Raw genomic sequence first — 12257 nt, forward strand, 5'->3', positions numbered from 1 at the left:
TATCCATATGCCAGTGATATTAAACCTGATTCTGACTCTGATCTTGGGCTCCATATCCACAGCCTCCTGAATGTGTCACAGTGAGCACTGGCAATGACTGATCCCAGGTGCGGAGGAACGACAATCTCCCATGTAGAGACGGAAACGAGTTTATTCATAGGAATTCAAACAGAACTCCAGTGGCTTGACTGAGCAACACTGTGAGAGGAATCATTCTCAAAGCACAAAGACCCCGTGATAAGTGCTAATCAGGAGTCCATTTTAAATAATCACAGTGCGCAGAAAATCCATGCCAGTCAAAATAAACTTGACAAGATTAAACAGAAACCATAAGGGCTGGATAAGATAACAATTAACAACCAGCCCCACAGGGCTCATGACAGATTGGGTCTGAAAATTTATTGCTGACAGTCAGCAGGCTGGTAAAGAAGGCATATCATACTTGTCTTCATCATTCAGGGCCATTGAGTATAAGACTAAGGTAATAATATTACAACTGAATAAAACTTTGGTTAGGCCACAGTTGGAATATTGTGTGCAGTTCTGGTCCCCCTCCCATTACTGGAAGGACGTGGAGGCTTTGGAGAGGGTGCAGAAGAGATTCACTAAGATGTTGCCTGGATTAGAGGAAATGAACTACAAGCACAAGAGATTGTTCAGAAGTCGGAAATCCAGAGTAACACAATGGAGGAACTCAGGAGTCAGACGTCCATGAAGAGGAATAAAGGGTCAACATTTCGAGCCAAGACCCTTCGGCAGGACTGGAAAGGAAGGGGGAGAAGCCAGGATTAGAATGTAGGGGGTTGGACAAACGAAAGTTGTTTTACCTGCGCGGAGACCTGAGAGAAGTTTATAACGTTATGACAGTCCTTTTCCCAGGGTGGATATGTCAAATACTGGAGAGCATGGCTTTAAAGCGGGGAAAAGGGAATGCTATCGAGCATTGATTTGAACAGAGAGGGGTGGATGCTTGGACCGTGCTGCCAGCTGGGCTGATGAAGCCAGATATAACAGCAACATTCTCAGAGTCATTCAGACAGACTTATAACAAAGACAGAGAAGCCAGGAGAAACATCATTTTAGGCATGGAGACGCCACGCCTCCGCTCAAAGAAAATTCAGCAACACCATGATCACAGATGACAGGGAGGAGGCTACATAGTATTGACGCCAGGACCACCAGACTAGAAAAAACAGTTACTTTCCCCAAGCAGTAAGGCGCATCAATATCCCCACCCACTAACCCACCCCCCACACCCCCGACCACCACTATCAGCCAGTCACCCCTGTGCCTACTGTCACTCCATGGACCTACGATCAATCTATGTATATACGCTATCATATGTATTTATATTTATTGTGTTTTATTATTATTACGCTATTCACCTTAGTGTGTGTCTCTGTGGTGCTGCATCGGATGCTGAGTAACAATGATTTCATTCTTTACACTTGTGCACTGGAAATGACATTAAACAATATCGAACTAACCGGTGTCAGAACTCGGTTTTTCACTGTACCCGCACCTCATCCTTAGTGCTCATGACGAACAAATTCTGACTTCATTGGCTTCCCGCACTGATGCAAGTTCGCGAGGGCGAGCCTTTTAATTCTGTTCCCGGCGCACATTTCCTCAAATGCGAGAACTCACCCTGTCTCGCCTTGGCACTGCGCCAGAGCACTTGTCTCCAGAGATCTCGCAGCACGGCCGTCGCGCTTCCCGCAGCCCTCGACCCGACCCAAGGTGAGCGGGAGAAGGAAGGAACTGCCCCGTCTCCAGGTGAGAAGTTCCCCTCACTTCACTTTGACCCTCAGTTGCTTCGCCCAGCGGGATCCGTAGCGTCCGCGCCTCTCAGCGAAGTGTCCTGGGAATTGCGAGTAAACCAAAGTCTTGTAAGTTGCAACGTCCCAACTGTAACTTCAACCTTGTATCTTGTACTCCCTCCTCTCCCCACTTTCTTATTCTGGCTCCCCCCGCCCCCCACCCCACCATCCTTTCCAGTCCTGGTGAAGGGTCTCGGCTAGGAACGCCGACTGTTTATTCATTTCCATAGATGCCGTCCGACCTGCTGAGTTCTTCCAGCATTTTGAGTGTGTTGCTCTGGATTTCCGGCATTAGCAGAATACCTTCAGTTTGTAACAATCACCTGATATGTAGTGATTCTTTGGACAGGAATCGTATCGTGTTTCTCCGCGGCAGGTGAGATTTATCCGGACTGTTCTGATAGTATTATCCATAGCTTCACAGCTGAGCCGGCTGAGGTCACTGTGAGTCCTATTCTGGGGCGAAGCAGAGAGGGTAGCAGGCAACTGATGCACAGCACAATCCCAGAGACATCTCGGGTCAAAGCAGAGAGGGGGTGAGCGGCGGGGGTGTGTGGGGTGTGGGAGAACAACGTTGCCTATCTTGGGCAACGTACTGGGAACACTCTATCTTGAGAAGTATTTGAAGATTAACTTGTCAGGTATAACACGCAATGAAATGTGTCTTTTGTGTCAACGACTAACACAGTGGGAGGATGTGCTGGGAACGGCCTGCAAGTGTTGCCTTGCTTCCTGCATCCAGATGGCACGCCCACAACTTACTGACCCTAACCCGTATGTCTTTGAAATGTGTGGGGAGACTAGAACAGCTGGAGAAAATCCACACAGTCAGGGGCAGAATGTACAGACTCCTTACAGACGGCAGCGGGAAGTGAACCTGGGTCATTAGAGCTGTAAAGGGCTACGCTAACCAGCACACTATCATGCTGCCTTCCAATGTCCCTCAGGAGGAAGGGAGCTCAGGTCGTCCAATTCACACCAGGGGTGCAGATGCTGGCATCTGGAGCACCTCACCATCCGCTGAAGGAACTCGGTGGGTCGAGCAGCATTTGTGTGTGTGTGGGGGAGAGATTAATCTCAAATCAATGTGGACAATGACTCTCCCCCATGAATGCTACCAGAGTTTTCACAGCAGATTGCTTTCTGTCGCTGTCGAGAAACTACAGAGTGTTATGGACACAGCTCAGTGCATTGTGGAAACCACGGACTCTGTCTACACCTTTCACTGCCTCGGTAAAACAGCCAGCATAATCAAAGACATCCCGCCCACCCCAGACAGTCTCCCTTCCCCACCCCCCCACCAGGCAGAAGATACAAAAACCTGAAAGCACACAACGCGACAAGGCCCAATAGTAGCCACCGCCCCTCTACTGTAAGGTTATTAAATAGTTCCCTGCAGAGCAGATGGACTCCTGGCCTCACAATCTACCTTATCACGTTCTTGGACCTTCTTGTTCCTGCACTGCCCTTTCTCTGTAGGTCCAACACTTTATTCTGCTCTCTGTTGTTATTTTACATGGTTCTACCTCAGTCCTCTATGTGTATGAACAGTAGGCAAGACAAGATTTCCTCTCCTGCCACAATGGGGTCACTCTCAGGTGGAGGATCAAAACCGAATATTTCTTCTTCTTAGCTTCCACCCTGACGGCATGAACAACAATTTCTCCAGCTTTCAGTTCTCCAACCCCCTTCCTCTTCCCTCTTCTTCCATTCCCCACCCTGACCTCTTATCACTTTTCCTCACCTGCCTATAATCTCCTCCTGGGTCCCCTCCTCCTTTCTTTCTCTCATGGTCCACTCTCCCCTCATATCAGATTCCTTCTTCTCCAGCGTTTCGCTTTTTCCACCCATCACCCCCCAGCTTTTTACTTCACCCTTCTTCCCTTATCTTCTTATTCTGGCAACTTCCCTCCTTCCTTTCCAGACCTGATGAAGGATCTTGACATGAAAAGTCGACTGTTTATGCATTTCTGTAGATGCTTCCTGACCTGCTGATTTTGTCCAGCATTTTGCGCATCTTCTGCTGGATTTCCAGCGTCTGCAGAATCTCTTGTGTTTATGATTTACAACACCTTGTGACCCTGCTGGTGCCAAGGCAGCTGCTGGAGAAAGGTGAATGGTCACAGCTTTTCCCCAAGGGTGAAGGTAAGAGGGGACCTGAGGGACATCTTTTTCACAGAGTGTGGTATCTATGTGGAATGACCTGAAAGATTATACATGAGCTGAAAGAGATACATTAATAACACTTAAAAAACCTTTGGATAAGTACACAAATAAGACAGGTTTAGAGGGATATGGGCAAAATGTGGTCAAATGGCTTTGTTGGATGTCTGAGTCAAAGTCAAAGTAAATTTATTATCAAAGTACATATATATCACCATGAGATTCATTTTCTTGCAGGCATTTATAGGAAGATTAAAAACCACAATAGAATTTATGAAAAACTATACATAAACTATACATTTTTACTCAGAGAGTGGTTGGTGTGTGGAATGCACTGCCTGAGTCAGTGGTGGAGGCAGATACACTAGTGAAGTTTAAGTGACTACTAGACAGGTATATGGAGGAATTTAAGGTGGGGGGGGGTTTATGGGAGGCAGAGTTTGAGGGTCGGCACAACATTGTGGGCTGAAGGGCCTGTACTGTGCTGTACTATTCTATGTTCTATGTAAATAAACACCAACAGTCAATGTGCAAAGACAAATTGTGCAAATACGAAAATAAAGCAATAAAAAACATGAGTTGTAGCATCCTCGAGAGTGAGTTTATAGGTTGTGGAAGTAGCTCAGAGTTGGGGTGAGTGAAGTTATCCACACTGGTTCAGGAGCCTGGTGGCTGAGGGGTTATAACTGTTCCTGAACCTGGCTGTGTGGGACCTAAGGCTCCTGTACCTCCTGCCGGAATAGTAGTAGTGAGAAGAGAGCATGGTCTGGATGGTGGGGTTCTGTCATGAGGGCTGCTGCTTTTCTTAGAGTCATGGAGCTATAGAAAAGTGCAGCACAGAAGCAGGCCCTTCAGCCCATCTAGCCCCTTGCTGAGCCATTTAAACAGCCTACTGCCATAGACCAGCACCCACAACATTGAACTTTGAGCTTGCATGCACCACTTGCGCTGGCAGCACGTTTCACCTTCTGAATGAAGAACTTTCCCTTCATGTTCCCCTTAAACCTTTCACCTTTCACCCTTAACCGATGACCTCAGTGAAATCCCACACAACCTCTGTGGAAACAGCCTACTTGCATTTACCCTATCTATATCCATCAAAATTCTGAATACCGCTGTCACATCTGCTCTCATTCTGAGGAGTAAAGTCCTAGCTCGTGGCAGCATACTTTATAGAGGTGCTCAATGGTGGGGAGGGCTTTTCCTGTGATGGGCTGGACTGCATCCACCATATCTGTAGTCTTTTCCATTCCTTGGCAAGGAAAGGGGCTGTTTTGCTGTCGTTGATGATGCTCGTGCTGTTCTGCTGAACACGGAGGGCCTGCTATGCAATGGTTGGTGCGGGCTGCCTCCAGCACATACTTGAGTTGTGTTGGGTGTTAAGGCAGATGACGCATTTCACTATGTTTCAATGTGCACGTGATCAATAAATGAATCTGAATCTGATCGGCCCTTTGAATGAAGAATTCTAATCTCCCACCCAGGATCTGATGTTTGTATAAGGGCAGTAAACGAGAGGGGGTCTCTCTCTCACACACACACACACACACACACACACACACACACACACCCCTCCCAGGACGGACCACCACCAGGCCTCCAACTGGACTTTCCTGACCTCTGGGTACTGACCCCAGGACTCGCTGATTACAGGCTTGACCTTTGCGCCTCAACTTTCGGACTTGCACGGACCTCTGACCCTGGTGGGTGGCTTTACAATTCCTTCGGACCTCTACCTCGGCACTCACTAACTCCGGCATTCGAACTTCAGGCCTCTCTCTCTGAACTCACCGAGCTTTGGAACTCCGATCTTCGGCTTGGCCCTTTGGACTTCACTGACATCTAGATTTTGACCCTAGGACCGCCAGTCGCAAGTTTCACCATCAGACCTTGACTCTGGGACTTCCCCGCTGGTCTAGCACTTTGTCCATTCCCTGTGGCAACCAGGGAATCACTTTTAAAGAAAAGTTCTTTTGTCAGTTAATATGTGGACTGTATTTTTCTCAACGTCACTGCGTGAGTCTGCGTAGTCTTTGGATTGTTTACCTTTCATGTCTAATTGATCGTCTTTGCGCTCGCTCTGAGTTTTCACTTTGTTTTGTAGGTGTCTCATTGGGGATCGTGGGGATTGTTAAACTCTTTATTCTTATCAATTTTATTCAATCTGGGATAATTTAATGAGCATGGTAATGACATTGACATTGAATTCCTACGTGCTCCAGATTGTATTTCGGGGGGCATGCCAACCTCTCTTTGTTGGGTCGTTGTGGTTCTCAGACTGAGATCTTCTGTGTATCGTCAGTGATTTCTGTTCATCAAGATTCTGTACAGTTTGCCTGAGCTCATATTAGTTTTTTTTTAGTTAATATATGTCACAAATCTTTGGCTTTGTTTGAACTGCCGAAGTCTCTGTGATTCCTGCACTTGAGTTCACTAAGCGATCGTTACATTCCCCTGCCCCAGTGCAAATTGGAGAACTGCCCCAAATCACCCCCGAACCTGCTACCCACTTCTGCTGGCCTGATACTTTTTCAATGTTCAATGTTGTCATAAGCTGATTAAAATTATAGATGGGAAAACAACACTTCATTGGGTCCCAGGGGGTATACTTCAAGTGGGAAAGTACAGTTACAATAGACCGACATTTCACGTGGGAAAATATAAATTCCAGGAACCCTGTTACCTTTGACGTACACCTGTTTCATACTGAGTGTTTGTTAGGATAGCCTGAGTTAATTGCTTTATTGTTATAGATGAAATGCTATTGTATAATAAACTTGTCCTTGCACAATAATGAATTTTTGAATAGAGCAATCCTCTGTTTATACATTGAAGTGTTGTAATGATTTTCAACCGGTTGGCATTTATGCAATCACAAAGAAGACATGCCAGGGGCTATGCTTCATTTGGAGTTTGAGGAGAATTGGAATGTCACCAAAGACTCTCACAAATTTCTACCAATGTACCATGGAGAGCATTCCAGCTGGTTGGATCGACATCTGGTATGGCGGCTCCAATGCAGGGGATCAAAAAAAGCTGCAGAGGATTGTAGACCCAGCTTGCTTCATCATAGACACCAGACACTAGTGTCTTGCTTCACCATAAGCACAAACCTCCCTCGCATCCAGGACATTTTTAAAAGCTGGTGCTTCCCCTCACCCCAACTTCTTATGCTGGTTTCCTCCCCCTTCCTTTCTAGTCCTGATATAGGGTCTCAGCCCAAAAAGTTGACTGTTTATTCCTTTCCATTGATGCTGCCTGACCTGCTGAGTTCCTCCAGCATTTTGTGTGTGTTACACTAAGAAATAACGTCCATTTTTGTGCAATGTGGTCAAATTGATCGTAGTGTTGCTAAATGGTAGTGATTAGGGTTGTGGCGGTTGGTTCAAGAACCAAATGGTTGAAGGGAAGTCACTGTTCTTGATCCTGGTGGTGTGGGACTTCAGGCTTCCGTACCTCCTGCCCGAAGGCAACTGTGAGAAGATGGCAAACACGAGGAATTCTGCAGATGCTGGAAATTCAAGCAACACACATCAAAGTTGCTGTTCACTAGCTCTTCCTTCAGTTAGTCCTGACGAAGGGTCTCGGCCCGAAACATCGACTGTACCTCTTCCTAGAGATGCTCCCTGGCCTGCTGCGTTCACCAGCAACTTTGATGTGTGTTGCTGTGAGAAGATGGCATAGCCCGGATAGTAGGGATCGTTGATGACAAACATCACTTTTTTGAGGTTGTGGATGTTGTATTACCAATAGTGGAGATGGATGCGCTGCTGGTGTATTGAGAGAAACTACTCTCTGCAGTTTCTGTCGTTCCTGCACATTCGAATTGTCACACCAGACCGCGATGCAACCAGTCAGGATACTTTCAATGTTACATCTGTAGAAGTTTGTTAGTGTGCTTGGGGGCAATCTGAACCTCCATAACCTCCTAAGGAAGTAAAATCGCTGGTGCACCTTCCTTGTGCTTGGATCTGTGCCAGACCAGGACCGGTAATCTGGTATGTTAACACCCAGGGATTTAAAGCTGCTGACCCTTTCCACCGCCGATTTCCCCCAGCATTGACCAACATAAGTTCGCCCACCTTGCCCTTTGCTGAAATCAATAATCATTACAAACATCTCTTTAGTTTTGCTAATATTGAGCGAGAGGTTGTTGTGGCGACATTGCTCAACCAGGCAGCCTATCTCACTCCGGTAAGCAGCATCACCGCTGGTGATTTGACCAGCAACAGTAGTGAGATCAGTGAATTTTTATATGACATTGTGACTGTGCTTGGCTATGTGTTTGTATAGGGAGTAGAGCAGGACTCTAAGCACACAACCTTGAGGTGTACCTGTGTTGCTAGACAGCAAGGAGGAAATGTTATTACCTATTCTCACTGCCACTATGATAATGGCATTTAAGAGCTTGCACACAGACTCATGAACACGTAGAGAATGAAGTGAGATAAATCACGAGCACTAGCCTTGCAGTATCCGGGAAATCTTCAAGGGGCGATGCCTCAGATAGGCAGGGTCCATCACGAAGGACCTCCATCACCCACGGCATGCCTTGTCTCATTGTTAACATCAGGAAGGAGGTACAGAAGCCTGAAGACACGCACTCAGCGATTCAGTAACGGCTTCTTCCCATTAGATTTCTGAATGGACATTGAACACATCAACACTACCTGACTACTTTTTTATTTCTATTTTTACAATGCTTATTTAAGTATTTAATTTACGTATATATACTTGCTATAACTCTCAGTTTTTTCTCTACTATTATGCATTGTTCTGCACTGTTGCCACAAAGTCACACATTTCATGACATATGCCGGTGATATTAAACCCAACATAATATTATCGTACTTTCCTAGTAGCATCTTATCATACTAGGAAACCATTCAATATCCTTATGACAGCAGGGCAGAAGCTGTCTTTGAGTCTGGTAGCATGTTGCCATGCATACCATGAGGCTGTTTATCATAAGTGGGGTATGATAACAGCCTCCACCATCATGGACCCCCACCACCCAGGACAGAATTGATTTATTTTAATTTAGCAACATGCTCAGCACAGACATTGTGGGACGAAGGGCCTGACCTGAACCTCTGAAGTTCTTTGATGTTCTATAGTATAAGTTCAATGTGGGTATTGCATCCAAGACTGTTCTGCACGTGACACCATGAGTTAGTTTGTATACGAGTACTATTAAGTAATCTTGTTGAAAACCACTGTGTCAGGGATTTCCTGTTGACTGTATTGGGGAACTTTATCAGATCCTCTCTGCAGGTGATGTCAAAGTTCAAAGTTCAAAATTTCAAATTAATTTATTATCAAAATACGTATATGTCATCATATACAACCCTGAGATTATTTTTCTTGCAGGCATACTCAACAATTCTATAGAATATTAACTATAATAGAATCAGTGAAAGACAGGCATTCAGCCAATGTGCAGAAGACAACAAACTGAGCCAAAACACAAAGAAGAAACAATAATAATAAATAAATAAGTAAACATTGAGGACATGAGATGACAAGTCCTTGAAAATGAATCTTTTGGTTGTGGGAACATTTGAGTGATGGAATGAGGTAAGTTGAGTGAGCCTGATGGTTGATGGTTCCTGAACCTGGTGGTGAGGCTCCTGTATCTCCTTCCTGGTAGCAGCAGTGAGAAGAGAGTCTGATCTGGGTGGTGGGGGTCCTTAATGCTGGACGCTGCTTTCATACCCCACTTATGATAAACGGTCTGATGGTATGCATGGCAATGCGCCACCAGCTTCTGCCCTGCTGTCGTAAGGATATTGAATGGTTTCCTAGTATGATAAGATGGATGCCTGACCTCACAATCTACGTGACTATGCACCTCATTGTCTCCCTGCACTGCACTTTCTCTGTAACTGTAACACTTTGTTCTGCATTGTTGTTGATTTGCTTCAATGCACTGTGTAATGATCTGACCTGTATCATCAGTGTGCAAGACAAGTATTTCACTGTGTCTCAGTACCTGTGCAATAATAAACCAGTTCCAATTTAATTTCAACAGCAGCCATTGAGATGTTCCCGCAATCCATGATCTCACTTGTTACTTCATGATCTCGTTATTTATTGTTTATTTATATTTGCACTTGAATGGTGTTGGGCACGTGGCCAAGTGGTTAAGGCGTTCGTCTAGTTATCTCAAGGTCTCTAGTTCGAGCCTCAGCTGTGGCAGCGTGTTTGTGCCCTTGAGCAAGGCACTTAATCACACATTGCTCTGGTCTGTGCGAGGAGTGGCGCCCCACACAGACTTCCAATCTGCGCCTTGTAAGGCATGAAAATGCCCGACGCAGACCTCTCATGGTCTGAGTCGACGTTCCCTCCCTCCCCCCTGAACGGTTGGTTGTCTTCTGCACTCTGGTTGATCTTTCATTGACCTTGTTGTAGTTACTATTCTATAGATTTATTGAGTATTCTTGCTGGAATATGAATCTCAGGGTCATATGTGGTGACATATATGGCCTTTGATAATAAAAACTTGACTATGAACTTGAAAGGCCATTCTGCAGTTGTACAGGGCCCTGGTGAGACCACACCTGGAGTATTGTGTGCAGTTTTGTTCTCCAAATTTGAGGAAGGATATTGAGGGGGTGCAGCGTAGGTTCATGAGGTTAATTCCCGGGATGGCGGGACTGTCATATGTTGAAAGATTGGAGTGTCTGGGCTTGTATACACTGGAATTTAGAAGGATGAGAGGGGATCTGATTGAAACATATAAGATTATTAAGGGATCGGACACGCTAGAGGCAGGAAACATGTTCCCGATGTTGGGGAATCCAGAACCAGAGGCCACAGTTTCAGAATAAGGAGTTCGCATTAGGTTTAGGGTTAGGGTGAGGGTTAACCCTAACCCTAAACCACTTAAAACGGAGTTGAGGAAAAACTTTTTCACCCAGAGAATTATGGATCTGTGGAATGCTCTGCCTCAGAAGGCAGTGGAGGCCATTTCTCTGGATGCTTTCAGTAAAGAGTTAGATAGAGCTCTTAAAGATAGTGGAGTCAAGGGATTTGGGGAGAAGGCAGGAACAGGGTACTGATTGTGGATGATCAGCCATGATCACAGTGAATGGCGGTGCTGGCTCGAAGGGCTGAATGGCCTACTCCTGCACCTATTGTCTATTGTCTGTTGAAACTTTGAGCCTCATTAAGTAGTCAATCTGGACCTTACACCAAACACGATCTGTGTTCCTCCATTCCCTGCATAATCATGCTTTGTGATGTAAGTACAACAATTTAATGTAATGGGGATCGCACGAAATTGGTTCCTTATACCAGTTTCTTCCAGCTCCTTAAGATTGTCATAGTGGGGAGGGTGGGGGGGTTGGGGTATTGGGGAGGGGTTATTGGGATAAGCTCTCACTACCTATTAAATGCTCCCAATAGCGTGTGTCTCAAATAGCCTCCGACAATCAAGTCCAGCTCCTGGCCTTCACGTGTGGTTTAATTACTAAGCCCGGCAGAACTGTTTCCACTGACAGGAGAAGGGAGAAAAGGCGGGTTACTGTCGCCTTAAAGACAATCAGTTCAGGTAGATGGGGCTCGTCAGATGTGGTTGCAGCTCATCTAGGAGAAGGAAAGCTCTGAACTCAAACCTCCACTGCCTTGTGGCTATACCCACTCACGGGGAAGGCTTCTGGAGCTGGAGTACCTAGGACAATCTCATGTTGAGTTCCATGTTGACTGGCAATTCCTGCGATGCCACTGGTTCACCGGTGCCAAACTGTATCAGTCTCTGCCGATTGTTTGGGTGGAGAGGGGGAGCCTGCTGCACGGGTAACCGTTCGCTCTCCGTATTGCACTGCCCCGGCTGGCGTGACTTCGACGTAAACAGGGGGGATGCAGCACCCGTGGTTGACCCCGTCCGATGGAAGGTCATTGTCCAGTTTCTCCCACAAAGTTCTTACTGGCTGCATCACCGGCTGGCATGGGGGGTGTGGGATGGCTACTGCACAGGATCGAAGGAAGCTGCAGAGAGTTGTAAACTTAGTCAGCTCCATCATAGTCATTAGCCTCCACAGCATCCAGGACATTATCCATAGGTGATGCCTCAAAATGGCGGCACCCATGATTAAGGACCACCCCATCACCCAGCTCATGCCCTCTTCTTATTGCTGCCATCTGGAAGGCAGTACTGAAGTGTGAAGGCACGCTCCCAACATTTCGGGAACAGCTTCTTCCTCTCTGCCATTCAATTTCTGAATGGACATTAAACCCATGAACTATTTTTTAATTTCTATTTTTGCACTACTT

At 46.1% G+C, this 12257-nt stretch overlaps 1 protein-coding gene across 1 annotated transcript in view; it reads left to right on the forward strand.

Annotated features, from left to right (window-relative positions):
• Window positions 1-1557: 1557 nt before the first annotated feature.
• The window catches only part of LOC134355270 (lysophosphatidic acid receptor 3-like), a 41426-nt gene continuing 30726 nt past the window's right edge, over window positions 1558-12257 (forward strand). Inside the window, exon 1 of the mRNA XM_063065065.1 lies at window positions 1558-1776. Coding sequence (XP_062921135.1) covers window positions 1578-1776 — 199 coding nt within the window. The 5' untranslated portion in view covers window positions 1558-1577. The remainder of the gene's footprint in view (window positions 1777-12257) is intronic.

Source organism: Mobula hypostoma, chromosome 12, assembly GCF_963921235.1.
Source record: "Mobula hypostoma chromosome 12, sMobHyp1.1, whole genome shotgun sequence".
NCBI lineage: Eukaryota > Metazoa > Chordata > Chondrichthyes > Myliobatiformes > Myliobatidae > Mobula > Mobula hypostoma.